Source organism: Eublepharis macularius, chromosome 19, assembly GCF_028583425.1.
Source record: "Eublepharis macularius isolate TG4126 chromosome 19, MPM_Emac_v1.0, whole genome shotgun sequence".
NCBI classification, from domain to species: Eukaryota; Metazoa; Chordata; class Lepidosauria; order Squamata; family Eublepharidae; genus Eublepharis; species Eublepharis macularius.
In genome coordinates, this window is record NC_072808.1 from 3,891,310 (window position 1) to 3,911,027 (window position 19,718).

At 43.6% G+C, this 19,718-nt stretch overlaps 1 protein-coding gene across 4 annotated transcripts in view; it reads left to right on the plus strand.

Annotated features, from left to right (window-relative positions):
• The window catches only part of SLC11A2 (solute carrier family 11 member 2), a 64,406-nt gene that overhangs the window by 25,154 nt on the left and 19,534 nt on the right, over positions 1 to 19,718 (plus strand). For all 4 annotated transcript variants that reach the window (XM_055003971.1, XM_055003972.1, XM_055003973.1 and 1 more), the window contains 11 exons: positions 2,254 to 2,378; positions 4,744 to 4,869; positions 5,442 to 5,561; positions 11,462 to 11,568; positions 12,572 to 12,642; positions 13,559 to 13,626; positions 14,518 to 14,673; positions 16,350 to 16,508; positions 17,418 to 17,504; positions 18,108 to 18,227; positions 19,378 to 19,527. In XM_055003971.1, the coding sequence (XP_054859946.1) occupies positions 2,254 to 2,378; positions 4,744 to 4,869; positions 5,442 to 5,561; positions 11,462 to 11,568; positions 12,572 to 12,642; positions 13,559 to 13,626; positions 14,518 to 14,673; positions 16,350 to 16,508; positions 17,418 to 17,504; positions 18,108 to 18,227; positions 19,378 to 19,527 (1,289 nt within the window). The remainder of the gene's footprint in view (positions 1 to 2,253; positions 2,379 to 4,743; positions 4,870 to 5,441; positions 5,562 to 11,461; positions 11,569 to 12,571; positions 12,643 to 13,558; positions 13,627 to 14,517; positions 14,674 to 16,349; positions 16,509 to 17,417; positions 17,505 to 18,107; positions 18,228 to 19,377; positions 19,528 to 19,718) is intronic.

Consider the following 19,718-nt stretch of genomic DNA (forward strand, 5'->3'; position numbering starts at 1 on the left):
GTACTTGTTCTGCTGAGGCTCCTCTTAGCAGTGAAACTCACCGGGTGTTCTTTTTAAAAAATTTTTATTCATGTATACTCCACCCAAAGCAGTTTACATCATTCTCCTCTCCTTCAGTTTATCCTTACAACAATCCTGCGCGGTAGGCTAGGCTGAGAGAGACTAACTGTCCTGAGGTTGCCCAGCAACCTTCCACTGCAGAGGAGAAGCCGGGATCCCCAGATTCTAGTCTGACACTTTAGCCGCTAGTGTTTGCATGGGCTGGAAGATCCATCGGATGGAGAAGAGGAAGGCCGTCTCCCGAGAAGGAATTCTTACTTTAATGTTATGCTTATACGGAGGCTCACGACTGCTGCAACCAAGCATCCTCTTTCTTAATCTAACTGACACAGGTTTGTGGCGAAGATCAAATTGAAGGAGACTCGAGTCAGTCCAAATCTCTGTAATATAAGCAACGGTAAAAGTATAAAATTCATAAAGGAGCTCGAAAGAAAGGAAATGCTTTGTCTAGAGCCAAAAAAGAAAAGGTGGCAATAAGACTTTGGATATGAGGAAAGGAGAGGACGGAGCAAATGGTTTTTCGTAACCACTTGGTCAGGAGAAGAAGAATCGAGAAAGATACATTAGAAAAGAGAAGCTTGGATCTTCTGCAGCTGTCTTAAAGAACACTGGAACTCTTCAAGATGAATATGATGTGTTAAAGCTTTGATTCCACATGGCAGCCTCCCAGACTCTAGAGATACTGGGAATTTTAGCATGCAACTGGGTGCAGCATACTTCTCTGCAAGAAGCTAATCATCTGTAGAGTGCTGAACAGATTATGGTCCTTGTCAGTCAGAGGGACTGGCAGGGGTTGAAGAACTCCAAGTGTCCCATCCAAAATTCACATTTCCAAGTAGCAGTGTTTGCATGGCCTGGAAGATCCATCGGATGGAGACGGGGAAGGCCATCTTCTGAGAAGAAATTCTTACTTTAATGTTATGCTTATATGGAGGCTTATGACAACTGCAACCAGTCCCCCCCCCCACTTGGGGGGGTGTTGCATAACAACAACAACAACAACAACATTCAATTTATATACCGCCCTTCAGGACAACTTAATGCCCACTCAGAGCGGTTTATAAAGTATGTCATTATTATCCCCGCAACAAAACACCCTGTAAGGTGGGTGGGGCTGAGAGAGCTCTGGAAGAGCTGTGACTGACCCAAAGTCACCCAGCTGGCTTCAAGTGGAGGAGTGGGGAATCAAACCTGGCTCTCCAGATTAGAGTCCCGAGCTCTTAACCACTACACCAAACTGGCTAATTAAAGGCGAATACAATTTTATTCCATGACACACTTTCACAAGCTAATAAGCACTTCTTCAGATACAGTGAATACTGTCTCACCAGGAAGAAATTTTATGGAGAGATACGGGAGAAAACAGCCAATCGGGTGGGGAGGCCGTGAGTTGCAGGCAGTACAAGGTGAAGAGTAATGATGTAATTATATAAAATTTGCATCTAATCAAGAAGACTATAGAGGCCGTTCACTGGTTTTGCTAATGCTAGTTAATAGTGTAATAATTGGGAGTCCCAGAACTTGCCAAGAGAGTTAACACCTATGATGAGTAAGAAATCCCTCACTTCTCTCTCCTTTCAAGAAAGAACCTTGGATAATGAAGGCAGTGATGGCTGGGTGAGCCACTTTAATGGCATCCTTATTATGCAAGGTACTTTAGTACATTTATCTCCTCTGCTTTGTGTGCTGGGTCACCGTAGTGCCTTTTAGGCCGCTGAGACCCAAGAGATCTTATCTGAGATTTGGTTGTGTCTCACAGGTCAAAGTGTGACATTTTGTCTGCTGAACCAGGGCTTTTTTTCAGGGGGAACACAGGGGAACAGAGTTCTGGAACCTCTTGAAAATGGTCACATGGCTAGTGGCCCCGCCCCCTGATCTCCAGACAGAGGGGAGTTGAGATTGAGTGGCGCGGAGGGCAATCTCAACTCCCCTCTGTCTGGAGATCAGGGGGCGGGGCCACTAGCCATGTGACCAATTTCTCCAAGGGCAACCCACTGAGTTCCACCACCTCTTTTCCCAGAAAAAAAACCCTGTGCTGAACCCTATGATGGCATTTATCCTGAACCTAAAAGATAACGGATTTAGATTGGGTGTTCGGCTAGCTGCAGCACGATGCGCTTACCCTGCGCACTGTATCCCTCTCCCTTATCTCCGCCCTCTTTCTCACAACCTTTTGTTGCTGTTCGTTTCCAGAAGATGCTTCTGGGGAAGGCGTCACCACAATTTACAGCAGTGCGGCACCGCCACAGGTTTCAGACTCTACCGATGAATTTACCACCTACTTTGATCAGAAAATTCCTATCCCGGAAGATGAGAAGGTTAGTGTGACTTGTCCCAATACCCACCTGTACAGGTATCTGCACTTTTGGGGAAGAGGGGTTGTATGTGTATTTAAATAGCAATTGGGAGGCACCATACCATGGTCACCTGATGCAGCAAGAAATAAAGGTGCCACAGAGGAGGCTGCCTGCAGTATCCCTGCATGAGTTCTGACCTTGCTTCCTTGCAGTCGTCCTCTAGTTTGGGTGGGTCATTTGATTCCATCGTGGCATCTGGTATGGAGGATCATTTCATAGTCCAGAAAAATTAACCCACCCTCAGAGGAGGTTATTTGTTGTGCTTCTGCATGAGTTATGCTCTAGGCTTATTTCCTTCTAACGTGGACACAAGTCCAAACTAGGGACGCATACACAAAGACAGCAAGTGGGCCTTTTGGAGGGCAGCTATTTCTTGACACTCTCAGACTGCAAAGTCTTTTTCATTGTAAAAGCAAAACAAAAAAAGGGTTTCTTTAATTCTAGTTCTGAAAATACAGTGTATTCTCAGCTGTTAAAAATGGGTTTCAGTAGGCTTCCCTCTAATCCAAGACTAGTACTTTCTAAATTTAAACTTGTGGCCCACTCTAGTATGGAATATATGTGGTCATCCAGCAACCCTTCTTGGACCTGCAGTATTACTTGAAGGTGATTTGAGTCTCCTTCCTTTTATTTTATTTTTTTAAAACCAGGAGCAAAACAGTAAGCAGTAATTTTCCTTGGCAACGTATCCAATGTAATGGTTGGTTGATGGGGAACAATGGTGCTCTGTAGAGGCAGCAGCCTTTAACTTTAGGAAAAGAATAGATGAGCCCCGGTGCTTGCTTGTCCTGCTGTTCTTTAAAATTAAGTTAGCTACTCAGTGGAACCTCTTCTCGACCTTTGCTGTAGCGACCACAAAGACCTTCTATCCCGAAGGTGCAATGTGCAATGTGCTATGTGCTATGCAGAAGCATTATCCTAGGCTGGCCATTATTTTATAAGTATGGCATTCCCACTTTTTTGAGTCGAAACCAATAGATCTTGTTTCATGCAAAAGAATGTTTGCATTGGGAAGACACGGATACCCCCTACACCTTTTTTCCAATTGTGGAAGTGTTATATCGGGAGTACTTAAATGTGGTGTGTTCCTTTGGCATTGTGGTGTATCTGGCTGGGGTTCAACATTAAATTTTTCATGGTCAAGACATAAGAATTGCATCTGGACTTGGAATTGCATGAATGATTGACACTCCTTGCAGGAAAACCAGTGGTTGATTTTAGAACTCTCGGGCGATGAATTTCAAGACGCTGCTTTCTGAGTTCACTCCCCCTAATAACTTGCCTGCTTGATGTATCCTTGATCCATACACCATCGGGTACAACCCAGAGATTCCATGTGGATGTTCTTGTTGACTGAACAAAGAGGGGATATCTTGCTGCCCACCCACAGCTTATTACCTTTTTCCTGTGAGGGCCCCCGTTCCCAACAATGCATTTTCACAAAGTGTTGCGGGTTCCAGGGCAAGATTTATTTTATTTATAGTCTACTTTTCTCACTGAGGGCCAAGCTACAAGTGACGAATGACACTTGAACGGCACATGTATTTCTCCCTGTTCACTTGCCCTCCACTCGATCCACTTGCCGTTCAAGTGTCATTCGTCACTTGTAGCTCGGCCCTGAGACTCAAGGCAGATTACATGGTATAAATTGGTGCAATCAAGTAGCATGAGAACATCTAACTAAAATAGGACTGGGGATTACAAAATTAGAAGCAATGCAAATAAAAAAGTATTGGACCATATGTCAAACAATACAGAAAGTTGTATTACAAAAGTAGAAAAACAGTGTGGTGAGAGAGATAATACATACAGTAAACAGATAATACATCCACTTCTGCTAGCGTTATATCTATTGTGTATCTCCGTGCTCTGCATGGATACCGGAATTTTTTCCAGGGCTCTCACTCAATTCATGCAACTCACGAGGTAGGCTTTGTGTGCTGCTTGGATTCTGCGCATCAATTGAGGCCACACCGTAGAATGACCCAGCAGTTCCCTGCGCAGTGCAGAAGTGTCCTTCAGGGAAGCTTTAAGCCTCCAAAGAATTCCACTGTTTTTTTAATCCTTTTTGAAAGCCACTCGCTTGAGGTTTTCTGCCTGAGAGATGGTTCTGCCTGTACGACTCCACGTACATTGTATAATGTTGCATTGTGAATTTCTTCCATTCAAAGCACGACAGGTTCCTCTGGATCTAAACGGGCAACACAGCACCTGTTGTGTGTGTGAATTAATCATCTTTCATGTTCATGTCTTGCTTCAAGCTCTCTATAGGAAAAAAACCCACAGAAGTTTAATATCTTATTTTGGTCTCTTCACATTTTTAAAGCATCCCTGGTTCAGTTTTCGAAAACTCTGGGCCTTCACGGGGCCAGGCTTTCTCATGAGCATCGCCTACCTGGATCCAGGCAACATTGAATCGGACCTACAGTCGGGTGCCGTTGCAGGGTTTAAGGTAAGAGGTTAAAAGTCTGTCTGTGAAGCTTCAGATCCAGAGCGTCCAAAGTCTTCCATAAAGTTTCAGAAACAAATGCATTGAAAATGAGCAATGATAAGTAAATTGTCAAGGTCAGGGTTAACTGAGCAGAGTAGTCTCTGCCCTTGCTTCCAGCTCAGTCCGAAGTGTGAATTCATACTGTGCACAGGCCAAGAGTTAGTGGGAATGGAGTATCTCTTGGTACCTAAATCCAGGGATCTTCTACCACCAGTGTTTCCTTCTTTATTTCTTAGGCAGAAAGGTCTGTTGATGCCTTACTTTCCAAGTGGAAGAAGGCCAACTATTCTGGGATAAGCTCGGAGCTTTTTAATGTTTTCAAAGGGAACATTTTAGCTATCAGGAAGAACAGCAAAGTATGTGCATTGAAAAGCCAAGCCTCACTCTTGCTGTGAATAATACTTTTTTTTGTTTTTAATTCCCCGGCAATAGGGAGATGTACTTGAGTTAGTAGACACTCTGGTCTGTCGAGTTGCTTCCAGAGTTCGTATTGGTTGGCCTCTTTTGACTTGTTTCTATGCTTTATCTTTCAGCTGCTCTGGGTTCTCCTGCTGGCCACAGTCATTGGCCTGCTCTTGCAGCGGTTAGCAGCGAGGCTAGGGGTGGTAACGGGACTTCATCTGGCGGAAGTATGCAACCGGCAGTATCCAAAGGTAGGCACATTAGCGGTGCTCCTTGTTGGGTTGGAAACTCTGTCGTGTTTGGGACACCTTGTTGAGAGTTGAGGGCTGTTCTGCCATTGATTGGGGTCTCCCAATGTATCAGAATCCCAGGCAGGATTTGTGATAGAGGTGTGATAATAGTAACTAGGGGCAAGGGTCCACAATCTTGTTGCGTCTGTGGGGCCCTTTTGGAAACTTGATAGCAGGTAGGAAGCACAAAATGGTGCGGCTAATCACAACGTTGCTGTCATGGAGGCTGGGGCCAGTCATAGTAGTGTCACGCTACTAATTATTGTATTTTTTTATTTACAAAATGTATACCCCGCCTTTCTACCCTCATCAGGGACATCAAAGTGGCTATCAGATTAAAAACGTACATCATAAAAACCATTAAAACCAAAGAGAACCAATTAAATACACATACAAACCATAAAAACAATTAAAACACATGAAGGAGGGATCGCTGAGGGATCGCCAGACAGAGCAAAAAAAGTCTTCACCTGCTAGCCAGGTGTCATTCTGTGATGAAGGCATCTGTTCCCCAAAATGGGCACTGCGTGTGGACACGAAAGCTGGTGGCTTCTGAGCTCTTCTGAAACACTTCCGCTGAGGAAGGAAAGCTGGGATTGACCATTTTTGTTGGGGAAGAGATGCTTTGGAGAAGAAGGAAGTGGGCACCACACTGGCGAACGGTGAACAAGAGGCACAGTTGACCAAGCAGGGCTGGAGTCAGGAAACCAGAGCAGTCCTGGGAGATGTTCTAGATAGTTAGGCAGTTCTCAGAGTCTGTAACCACAGGGGCCCTTGAAAGCAGAGGAACTGTTACGAATAGGGGACAGAAGCTTCAAATGCCTTCAGAGTAGCAAGTAGCAGAGATGGCATGCCAAGAAATGATGCTCAAATGAGTGAATGAAACCTAGCAGTGATATTCTTCAGTCACAGACTTTACTGGACGCGGCGGTACTTTGCTGTCTAGACACCTTTCGAGGCAGAAAGGGCCTGGGTTTCGGATCCTGTTGCCACCAAATGGATCTGACAAGCTTTACGCCCATCCAGTAGTATTGAAATTACTCTCAGAATCCTTACCATGTTGCTTTAATCAAAATTCTAATTGCCTTCTTCTGAAAAAACATTTGCAATTGAGGTCTTATGAGCAAAGAAATGATAGGCTTTTGGTAGAGGGAGGGGGCTGTGAAATAAAACTGTTTTCTAGTCATATGCAGAGAGCCCTTTAAAAACAAAAAAACACTGCGCGCACACACTTCAAGCATCTTGGAGCAAGGGGTTGTGAGTCGTCCAGGCAGACTTAATTAATTTACTTTTTTATACAGCTCCCCTTTCTTGCTGAGTCTCAGGATAGATTACAGAATATAAAACGATGCAGTCAGACACCATAAGGCATTTAATAAAGAGTGCAATAGGGCTAGGATTACGGAATTTGAAAACAGTGTGAGCAACAAACTGCCTAAGTCTTGGATATACGATAAACAGTGCAGAAAGTGAAATTACCCAGGTAGAAGAGAATGGAGTAAAAGCAACATGATACCTAAAATATTGTGGTAGTAGCCTACAGTCCTATTTCATTATTAAGGTGCCCTCCTGAACTTCATTCTTCATACCACCCAGGCCACCCACCGCCTTCTGGTTTAATATCCCTATACAGCGTTTACTTAACTTGGCCTCCATAATTACTTTACTGATCTTGGAGAATACGTCATGTCTTGCATTGGAAAAGCCAGTCTTCAAAAGCCTGGATTTAAATGAATGCATAGAAGGATTTGTTCACTATGAAATGCTTTAGAGGGGCTTGTTTTGGCAAGATGCGGTTGCCTAAGTGTGTTTTGAAACAATCCACCTGATTCCCCCCCCCTCAACTGGTACGAATCTCTCTTCTTTCTCTGTTCCTGCTTTACACTGGATGGCAGGTCTTTAGAATAATGCTTGGGGGGGGGTCTCACTTGGGAATTAATCACCCCCTTGGAGTATTTGAATTTCTCCTGGAGAAAATGCAAGGCCTGAGACAGTTACTTGCTGCTCTTTTGTTCCCCTAGATATGTGTCAGTCTCAATATGTCTCAGAGCCAAGCTACAAATGACACCTTACACAGGTTGGACACTTGTCAGCTTCCCTCAAGTTTTGATGGGAAATGTAGGCGCCCTGGTTTTACAGCTTGGCTCTCCATTACAGCTGCAAGACCAGGATGCCTACATTTCCCATCAAAACTTGAGGGAAGCTGACAAGTGTCCAACCTGTGTCAGGCGTCACTTGTAGTTTGGCTCTAAGTCTTGGTAGCTGGAGTTCTTTCAGTCAAGTTGAATCCCAGGTTGATCTGGAGAAGTCCAGGTAGTAATTATTTCCTGAAGCGAGCAGAAGAGGAAATGTGAATCTGAGGGACCTCTTTTCACATTACCTTTGTGGTATGGAAATTGCAGCATAGTTCCTTTCCATACTGAGAATGTCACATCAGAAAGCCTGAGTCAGTTTCTGGGAGGGCCAGTACTGCCATGAAATTGACTCTGGGCTCCTCCCATACAACCTGGTGTTTCCGGCATGCCTTTTGTTGTACGGGAAAGTGTTGGGAATTAGCAAGTGTTTACGTTCAGTCATGAAAGAAACTGTTGTTTGTGTTTCTTAGTTAGAAAACTTACTTGCATGTAACCACTTAGGTGTCAAATGTGGATTCCTGCTATAGAAATGGGAGTCACCGTGCTTAATGAACTAGAATTAGGCTTCTCTATTGGGCAACCAGTTTATTGGGGGGGGGGCAATTAAGTTGAAAGATATACTGAAGTTTTATTGCTCTTTGCCTCTGTCTGAGTAAGTATTAGAATGTAACCAGTTCAGTCTAAGCCCGTCTGAAGAAAGTCTCTGTTTAGTTCAGAAGCTAGTTCAGAAGCAAGTTCAGCTAGCTAGCCAGTTAGGTGTTTCTTATTTTATTCCAAAGTAACCTTTTTTATCCTTTATGTAGTAAAGTATTTTATAGAGCTAAACCTGTGAGTGTGTGTTCTCATTATGTGAAGTGTACGTCTCTGCTACTCTGCAACAAATTAAATATTTCTCTACAGAAAGTGATGTAATATGAGGCCATAACTGCTCAGTTGCAAATTAAAACACCAGGAATGCATATCCTTTTTTGTTTGTTTGTTTGGTTTAAAAAAAATAAATTAAAAAAAAAAGGAATGCATATCCTTAATACTGTATGATGGGTGTTCTTGGCTTCCCAAGACTGGATAGCATGTCCCTTCAGGAACTCTTCAAAGCTGTCTGCAGAGAACTTCTGACTCGGTGCTCTGTTGATTTAAAAGGGTGTCTCTTGCTCTTGCTTCATTGGTAGGGGGAAAAAAATACTTGACAGTCTTGTTATTGTAGTCTTGTTATTGTGTGTTGATTTGTGTCTTGCCAAATCCCACGCACGTAGGTGGTTCCTGATCTCTGCACACAATGAGTCCTTCTTTCACAGGGCATTTGACTTCTAAAAATAGAACGGAGTGCTGGCTTTTTAAAATAAGTTTTGCCCAAGGCCTGTGGCACCTGGGTGGTGGTTTTAATACGCTTCTTTAGCTTTGGCCTCTTCCAGGGTTTGTCAGCCAGAGCTAGGGCATGGTATTAAACCACAGGTAGAAATTACCTTAGCAGGCTTTCAGTATTCGCCACTGTCTTTCCAAGCCTGAACGCTGAGAGCTAAGATACAAATGACGAATTGCATGAGGACGTGCACATGAAGGGAGTCACAACGTTAGCTGGGAAGCTGAGTTTTAAAAGAGAGATCGGAAGGCTTTGTCCATTTCCCCTCTCTACAGAGCCAGCAGTATCAGTATCAGTATATTTATTACGGTCAGAGACCAAAAGTAATAACATACAACCTACGATCAAGGTATTTACAGAGCTGTCCAATAAAATGCCAGAGTTCGGATTCTTATATATTTAAAACCTTAAAACCTGAGTTCCCTAAAACCAAATTGTTAAATACTTAAATCCCTGAAGTTATAAAATATTTAAATATTTCCCCCTGTAAAATACTTCCTGATCTGTATGGCCTGCGCTGCGAATTTGCCACCTTTAGAGTAATTTCTTGATCCTTGTCAGCTAAAAGTTTATCTAGATAAAATCTATCATTTCTTCCCAGGAACTGATTGCAGATTGGAGTTATGATGGCTCCTCAGAGGGTTTGTTAATTTCTTTTTCTCCTCCCAGAGGCTCTGTCAGTTTCACCTCCCCTTCTAGGAGGCGGAGAGGAAATAAACAAACCCTCTGAGGAGCAATCCTGGCTTTGTAGAAAGGGGAAATTGACAGTCTTCCCACCTGTCTTTTAAAACTCAGAGCAGAACCACAAGTGACAAAAGGCACAGGTTGGACACTTGTCAGCTTCCCTCAAGTTTTGATGGGAAATGTAGGCATCCTGGTCTCGCAGCTTGGCTCTCCGACTGCTGCCCAACGGACTTTTCAACTGTCACTTGTCCAACATTCCGCCAAGCTGCCTATATTTCCCACCAACACTTGAGGGAAGCGGACAAGTGTCCAACCTGTGCCTTTTGTCACTTGTGGTTCTGCTCATAGCTTCCCAGCTAACATTGCGACTCCCTTCACGTGAGCGTCCTTGTGTAATTTGTCTCCTGAGTTTAGCTCTGAGTGTGTTTAAATACCTATAGCTGTTTTTGAGGGTTTTACAACAGAATTGCTGGTTTTCAGCTTGCTTGGATTAAGGCACTGCTGGCCCTGGTGTGGTGAAAGAAAACAGAGGTACACATATAGCTCTTTTTCAACTTCTCTTGTGCCTCAGTTTGTCAAAGAAGATTTGGAAAAGTAAAATATTGTCTCCCTCCCCGCCAGACTGGTTATAGCTATTTCTTAATCTGTCTCCAGAAGTTAAGTGAAATAAAACAGGTGAGTCCAGTGGCACTTTAAAGAGTAATAAAATTTATTCCACATTAAGCTTTTGTGAGGTAGAGCTCACCTCATCGGACGCATTAGAGTGTACATCCTTCAGGCCGATGTGTATACACACAACGGAAAGGTGGTGGTGAGGGATTGCAAAATGAGACCAATTCAAAACAAGATCCAGACCAAAGAGTAATCAGTTCACTGATCAGTAGTCTCTGGGTGTGACACACTTCCAGATGTTTAGGCAAAACCTAGTGCAGAATGAAATGAGGTTAGTAGATACAATAGGAAGATCTAGAGATATGGCTGAAGTCATTAGCATCTCTGCAGGGCCAGATGGGCAAGATATTAGCACCTTTACAGTGAAATCCTAACTCTGTTTCAGATTTCACTGTTACTGAGTTAGAAACCCCAAGTCCGTGTTAAGCCCTGGTGGCAAGGTTGGTGGCTGGAGAATTATGAGTGATCTGCAGGAGAAAGAGATCAGTTCCCCTGGAGAAAATGCTTGCTTTGGAAGGTGGATTCTATGACATCCTACCCAGCTAAGTTCCCTCCTCTCCCCAAACCCCACCCTCTCCAGGCTCCATCCCTCCCCCAATCTCCAAGAATTTCCTTACCCTACTTGGTGAGTGTGTTGTCATGAATTTGCTAATTCAAATTCAGCAATTTTGCATTTGGTTCTCCCTTTGACGTTTCCTTTTTCCAGGTTGTGTGCCGTCAAAACAGGCTTCACTGGGACAATGACAGATTTTAGTCCACGTTTTTAAGAGATGTATAACCTGGAATGAAAGCTACTTGTCAAGTGTGAAGCATGCTGAATTTGTTTTCTTTATTCTTGAACCGTTTCATTTATTTCCTGTCCATATCTGCAGCTCAGAGCCCTACAACAGACGAATAAACTGCCTGATTCCTCCTCCCCTCTCCATTGACAACTTGTCGAGTGGGGGAGAGGGGAGAAAAATTGTGGATAGAGTATGTGTTCTCCTTTTTGACACAATGTTTGTGCTCAGGTTCCACGGATTATCTTGTGGCTGATGGTGGAGTTGGCTATCATTGGGTCCGACATGCAAGAAGTCATCGGCTCAGCAATCGCTATTAACCTCTTGTCTGTTGGGGGGTAAGTTGTCTGTTTTATCCTCTGATCTACTTCAAACCAACATGGCTACCCATCTGAAACTATTTTATGTATAGTTTAGTAATATGAGTTTTGATTTCTCCAAAAATTGTGCTAAAGGCATCCCCAATAATGAGGGGAACGAAGGCGACAAGAGGAACGTGGTCATGGTGGGGAGAGAAATGCATGAGCAGGAGGTATTATCTGCATGTGACAAAAGATGCCTTGTTTTAATTGTCAAAAAGTGTTCAAATTATTGGGGGAAGAGGCAGAGGAACTTTTAATGAATTTCGCAAGCCTCATCCCCAACAATCCCCCCCCCCCAAATATGTTTCTGAAAATGATAATTTGGGGAAGGGGGATCATAGAAGAGAATGGACTGCTCCCCTCTCCCTGTAATCCAAGCAGCTTTGTTTTATAGCTCATAGCTAGAGATGAACACAAACCAAATTACAAACCAAAGTTTGGCGCAAACTGGGCCAGTTTGTGGTTCACAAACCAATGGTTCGTCAGAGCCCATTTCTGACAAACCGCCACGAACTTTAGGCCAGTTCATTTGGTTCATTTTTCAGTTCGTCACTGCAGACAGCCTGGCGCTGATCAATCAGTTTCCTAGGCAGCGGGGGTGGGTGGGTGGGCACTGACTTTCTGCAGACCTTCTGCTGACCTGGAAGTGACATTTTCACAAACCAAACAAACCAGTTTGCGAATCGGAGCAAATTTGTGAAAGTTCATGTTTCGTGAAACGCAATGAACCACGAACTGCACGGTTCCTTTCCCCCCCGGTTCATTCCTATTTCTACTCATGGCCATTAAAATAGGTGACTCTATGTGTGCGTTGGCCCAGAGGTGAACGGGCGAAGGACAGTCCATAGCACATGGCCTTCTCAGCGATGGCTCTGAATGTGAGAGATGCTTGTCTGAACTGGGATAAGAGTTAACATACTTAAAGCTAGCAAGTCATGGAGGAACCTAAAATCAACATATCCCTTTTGTCTTCCTGCAGGGTCCCTTTGTGGGGTGGGGTTCTCATAACCATTGCTGACACCTTTGTGTTTCTCTTCCTGGACAAGTACGGTAAGCTGCTTTATTGAAACAATTTCTTGTTCGAAGTTTTTTTCTTCTCTTGTCATTAACAGGTAGTGGCGCTTTTCACCAGCAGTGCTGAGAATGCCATTGTTGGGGTTACCAACTTCAGCTTAGGAAAGGGTTTTTTTTGGGTGGGGGGGTGCCTGCAAAGTGGAGGAATTCAGCAAGGATGTGACGTTCCCTTAGGACTTCAGTTGCTCTCCTAGACCCATAGAGTCCACCCTCTGGAGCTGCCATTTCCTCCAGGGAACCTGATCTCTGTAGTCTGGAAATCAGGTATACTTCTAGGACAACTCCTTTTTTAGCTGTTGTCCAGAAATCATCTTTAGGCTATGCTTGAAGAGCCTCTGCGGTCCTTCCAGGATCTTTGGGTGCTAAAAGGTGCCGTGCAGGAAATCGCTTCTGTCTTTTAAATGGTACATAGCAGACTCTTTACTGGAAGTGTGGAGTGAGTTCCCCAATTCCCTGAAGCTTCCCAACACGTTTTGCAAACCTTGTGAATACCATGCGCACGAGCTTGAACGCAAACAAAAATCACTGGGCGAGCATCCTTCCCTGGTGCTGCAGCTAATAGTGATCCGTTACTACTTGTTTCATGCTAGAGAACTAGCCTTTTGTGCTTGACCTCTGATACCCCATGAAATACTCTACCTTGTACCTCTCTCAGGCTATAATCCTGTGCATTTTATTCACTGGGAGCCAGTGCAATTGAATTCCGTGATCTTTATATATTTTTCTCTGTGTGTGTGTATGTGTGTGTGTGTGTGTGTGAGAGAGAGAGAGAGAGAGAGAGAGAGAGAGACAAGTGAATGCTCGTTGTGATATTATTTTGTCCATATCTTGTGATGGTGCACGAAGACTTCTGGCTGCTAACGGGGCGTGTCTGTCTGTCTTTCATTTTCAGGCTTGAGGAAACTTGAGGCATTTTTCGGCTTCCTGATTACTATTATGGCCATTATGTTTGGATACGAGGTAACCCCGGATTTTGAATATCCTTAGCAATTCATTGGTGACAACTGCTTTGAAAATTCCATAGGGCTTTCCCAAGTATGTGGACACAACAGAAACTCTTGCCCTGTAGGAAGTACCACACATTTACCCAGGATGCTTGCTTGTGGCAGGCTATTGCCGGGCTGTTTGCCACCTCCTGCCAATCGCCAGCAATCGCTGAGCAAAGGGGCAAACCGCTGGGAGTTTGCCTGCTCCAGCGGGCACCTGAGAACCCTACAGTCCTCATGCTGTTTACAGCAGCATTTTAGTGAGGCATTTGGGGCTGCACTGTTCAGCCGACAGAAATCCTTTCAGTCAGCAGAGATTTTCTGTGGGATTCAAGCCCACAAATTGAGACCAATTAAGTCCAGATGGAGGGCCATCATTCCTTGGTAAACGTACGCAGGTATAACTTCCCAAGTTAATCCGCTGGTATTGAACATAAAAAGATGGGGTGGTGAAAATGTCATTGGCAGCAAACGGTATGGCCCTAGATAGGGCGTCCCCAACTTTTTCAAGCTTTTTGACTCTTACGGAATTCTGACCACAGTGTGGTGGGCGCAGGCACAAAATGGCTGCCACAGGAGGCGGAGCCAGCCATACAATGGCTGCTGCCGCTTACCTCCAGTCACACAGTGAAGATCCTTAAACTCTGATGGCAGCTGCTGACGAACCAATGTTTTTGAAAAAACAGCACAGCCAATAAAATGTCCAGTGGCCAATCAGCAGATTTCTTGAGTGCCTTCTGTGGCCAAGCCTAAATACTGCCCAAGGCCAGTCTAAGGGGTCGCCATAAGTCAGCTACGACTTATAGCACTACACACTCACGTCCCAGAAGGACTAATTCATGTTCTCTCTTTCTGTGTTCTACAGTACGGTACAGTAAAACCAGACCAGGGCCAGCTACTAAAAGGGATGTTCATGCCGTATTGTGATAAATGTGGCCCTCCTCAGCTAGAACAAGCTGTGGGCATTGTGGGTGCGGTCATCATGCCACACAACATGTACCTGCATTCTGCTTTGGTTAAGGTAAGATGTGCCCCGCCCCTCCCCCATGTGGTAATTCTTGAGCTTTTCACATCGGCGCTTCCATACCACAGACCTCACAAATGCCATGAAACACACTTAGCCTAACTTAGGTTTGTCGAGAGGATAAAATGGGTTAGAGACTATATAGGGCAACTCCACAGTAATATAAAGGACTATCAACTCCTCTTTAAAGACACGAAATACTTCAATACCTTCTCTTTGTGTGACCCCCATCTTACCTCTGTCCATTTTCTGCTTAAACTTCAGCGGAACTCAAAGGAGGTAGAGCAACACAGAAATAAAACATATAATTACACTGAAATTAGATTACTATCATACATTCACGCTGTATCTGTCCACAACCACTGGAAACTGTTATTTATATGCTGTTTGAATGCTTGTGTGGTATAATGGTTAAGAATATTGGACTAGGACTGAGGAAACCTGGGGCAAATCTCTGTGCCGTAAAGATCACTGAGTGGTTTTTGGCCGGTCACATTCTTTTAGCCTAACCTTCCTCACAGAGCTGTGAGGGTGAAACAGAGGTGGGGAGAACCATTTACTGAACTCCATGTAGGGGAAGGATGGGGTAAAACTGTAATTGGAGCAGTACATGCCAGGCAGCCTTCCTGATGGTGATGAGTTTCTGGAAACTGGTACTCTACATTGGCTTCCTGTTACCTTTTAGGCACCAATCAAGCCTGTGCAATTTTTTGCCCGATAGTCTGATTAGCATCTAGTTTTCAGGAGGGCCCATGTTGAGAAGTTGGAGGGTGGTGTGTCGACAACCCCCACGGACTACCAGCAAATCCCATGTTCAGAACTACGTCTACTCTTCTTGTATCATATTTCCAGTGAAATAGAGAGGAATCCTGGTTTATATGCCGATTCCAGCCTGCAACATTCCATGTGATAATTTCCAAATATTTTCACAAGTCCAGCTTCATTCTTTCTCCCACCCTCTGTCTACGTGACTATATCACTTATTTTTATTTATTTATTTCAAATTTGTATTCCGCCCTCCCCGTGAGCGGGCTCAGGGTGGATAACAACGTATTAAAAGTACAATTAAACATTCATGTTCATTAAAAACAACACATTTAAAACAGGATGGTGGACAGCCTTCACAGGGAGGGTTCAGATTTATACACCCCTCTTGCATGAAATAGAGTCAGACACTCAAGATGGATTTCCAAGTTCATTGGTAGGCATGCCTGTTGCAAGATCTAAGAAGCAGCAGAGAGCAAGAGAGAGAGAAAAAGAAAGGTGGTGCAGTGAGAAGAAAAATTATTTTGTTATACTGCCCCTGTGCATTTTCACATGCTTTTTCAGGGGGATTTGTATGATTGTCTAGCCAAAGCAGGTCCCACAGCAACAGAATTTCAGAGAAATCTAAGGGCCAAGCTACAAGTAATGAATGACACTTGAACAGCAAGTGTATTTCTCCCTGTTCACTTGCCCTCCACTCAATCCACTTGCCGTTCAAGTGTCATTCGTCATGTGTAGCTTGGCCCTATGAGCTGTCCTGTCCTGTTGCTTAACTCTTAAAAGGTTGGATGATCAGACTTCACAGAAGTGCCATTGCTGTATGTTGGCTAAATACCAAGTCATGCTTTGGAATTCTCCTAACTGAGCTCTTCTTCCATCCTATATTGCCGTGTTCCCTTTCTCTCCAGTCTCGGCAGATAGACCGATCCAACAAGAAAGAGGTCAAGGAGGCCAACAAGTACTTCTTCATAGAGTCCTGCATTGCCCTCTTCATCTCCTTCATCATCAATGTCTTCGTCGTCTCCGTCTTTGCTGAAGCTTTCTACAATAAAACCAACGCAGAAGTGGTGAGTCTTCCTCTTCCACCTCCTGCAGTTTCACTTTCTCTTGAGACAGCTTTAAACTGATTACCAGAAAGCAAGAAATTTGCATTGCTATAACCAGAAGATCTTACCATCAGATTAAAAGCTCATTAAAAAAAAATCCTACATGTGTACTACACGAACCTTATGATTATTCAATGTGAGTGTCTACAGAGGAATTTAATACGCTGATTGTTCCCTCTGGCACAAATCTCAGGAGGAGGGTTTGGTCCCGATTGAATTTCCAGAATTTCTGTTTTCAGTACTGCACCAGTTCCCTTTGCCATCAACATGGCCCTTTGCAAAAACTTTCCTCTATCCCCTACCCTTTCTTCCACCTTCAGACTTTTGGTTCAAAATAGATGCTACAATTTTTAATGGGCGAAAGCCACACATGCACGCGCTTGTAAAATGAGTTCCCTCCAGCTGCCATCTGACTGTGCAAAAAGCAAACTGGGTTCGGGAAACGCAGACCCAACTTGTTAAGAAACATAACATGTAGTTTTGCCCTTTGTTCCAGCCAGAAATAGCTAATAAGACTCTTCTGTCTACATCTCATAGCCCTTTAAAGCCAGGACAGGTAACCCATTGGTATTTTTTTGTGGCCCACTGTACAGTTCTGTGTGGGACACTGTGTCAGTATGTAACATATGTATTAATGCAACTCCTGCTGTTGATGTATTTCAGGACCGTTCTTGTCCTTTCCATATTTAATACTTGTACCTTTTGTAACATGGGATTTCTCGTGAGCCAGAATTGGGTTGCCCTCCCTTTTTTAGGTTGCTGTGTATTTAAATGTGACCCTCCCCACCCCCACCCCCCACTGGCTGTTCTTCCCCTTCCTAGTGATCTACATTGTGGAAACTAAAAATATCACTCTCAATCTGTTTGCAGCATGACGTGTGTTCGAATACCAGCATTTCACATGCTGGGCTGTTTCCACTGAACAACGATACCCTGGAAGTAGATATTTATAAAGGGGTGAGTTTTTGAAGGGTGTTCTACATTGGAGTGGGGGAGAAGTTGCCTTTTGTGCTTTAGAGGGGTTAGCACCTGCTGCCTTTGACTTAAATGCAAACCATTAGCAGACTTCCCCGGTCATGGCAATCTTTGCTTCGTTTTATGCATTTTTAAATTTATTACTCGTTTTATCTGTCGTAGCCGCACACTGGAAATGCAACCTTTTGTCTGTATTTAACAAATTGCCAGAAGCTTCATAACTTGCCCACAAGACTCCAGTGAAGCACTGGCTAATTGTGACCCACTGCTTGAGAATGTACTGCTGTGACAGATTATCTGCGGACACGGTGTGGCTCGGCTGCAGGTTCATGAAATATTTGTATGCACTCTGGGGACTCAAGGCTCTAGTCCCTATGGATGTAGAATCCTAAAAGGTAATGGCCAAAAAGTTACATCAGATGACATAATGTTTGGCTTGAATAACACCCAGATCTTTCAGCACATATGAAACAATATTTATAGAAACCGATAAAGTTAGACATTGTTAAAGAAAAATAATGTATTTGAACAACAGTATAGGTGAACTGCTTGCATTTATTGTTTAAAAACCGTTTTGTGTCTCAGGGCGTCGTTCTGGGGTGTTATTTTGGACCTGCTGCTCTCTACATCTGGGCTATCGGGATTCTTGCGGCGGGTCAGAGCTCAACAATGACGGGGACCTACTCTGGACAGTTTGTCATGGAGGTATTTTGTCTCACTTTAGCCATGCTTAATTTACATCCCAAGTAGAAAGTCCCTTTTTCCTACTGGGTTTATAGGCCACCTAAATCTGAGTTGTTGGAGACTGGAGAATATGGTCTAAATGGACTGCTTCTTACAGAATCTCTTTGTCCAGAGTTAAACATAACAGGGATAATATTTTCTGACATACAGAAACAATGTTGAGTGAGGACCGTCTTAGCAAGTGCATGCAAGAAAAAGCCACAAGGCTACTTCAGCGTCGCCGCTGTTTTATAAATGCTTGTTAAGATAAAACCTACAAAAATGAAACGGATAAAGGCAACAAGAATTAAGTCTCCTGACATTTCTAAACTAAACCTAAGTTTGAATCAATTAAGGTTTACTGTGAAATGCATTAAGATTCCCGTAGCACACATTACAAAGGTAAGTTTCTCGCCTAGCTCTTTATGAGATTTCTTTCAGCCAAACCCCCAATCTGCTATCTGGGTTAGCACTATTACATGTTATCTTATGCAGAAATCTAAGATCTTTTTCATGTGATAGCGTAGATAAACTATCATTGTTCTGAGATTAAATCATTTATTCATATTTTCAATCATGTGACATTCTACCTAGACAAAAAGTGACGCTGTGTCCAGCTGCAAGAGAATTTATTTTATTTATTACTTTTGACTTTTATTCCACCCTCCCCGTACAGGCAGGCTCAGGGCGGATAAGAGGTACAAATCTGTGACATTAAGTGAGCAGATTGTCGGTCCGTTCTACAATTAGAGAACGTTTATCTGATACTGTCCACTATTTTTAATTGGCTGTCAAAGATGGAGGAGCACCTGTACAGTTGTACAACATGCTAGAAAAAAAACTACAGTAAAGTTCATACAGAGTTCACTAGAATACATGTGTCTCACTTAGTATAATGTTCTCTAATCCATATTTCAGTGACAAAGCCTTGATTCTGTTAGTAATGTTGCAATAGTAATTTCGTTGCAAAAAGACTCGCCTTGTTCTGATCGGGGTGATGGATTCTGAGATTTATATTGTTTGCTGAAGGGAAAAAGGCCTCTCTTTCCAATTTCCCCACGCTGCTCTTTTTGTCAAGTTTGCCTTGTAAAGTTACTCCTCTTTGTTTAACTTTGTCCCCTTCTTCTTCCAGGGGTTCCTGAATCTGAAGTGGTCACGTTTTGCTAGAGTGGTTCTGACCCGCTCTATTGCTATCACCCCAACACTCCTGGTTGCCATTTTCCAAGATGTGGAACATCTGACTGGCATGAACGACTTCCTAAATGTTTTGATGAGTTTACAGGTGAGGGACCTGATGAAGTGAAAGCATTCCCTAAAAATTTGCCCTGATGACCCACTCTTTGACGACAGCAAAATTTAAGCTGTAGCGCTATTTGGGGAGAAAGCAGATGCCAAATTTTCAAAGAGAATCATCACGAAAATTAATAAAAGAAGCACAGCCACAAATGCACACTCACACAGAAGAAACTTAGC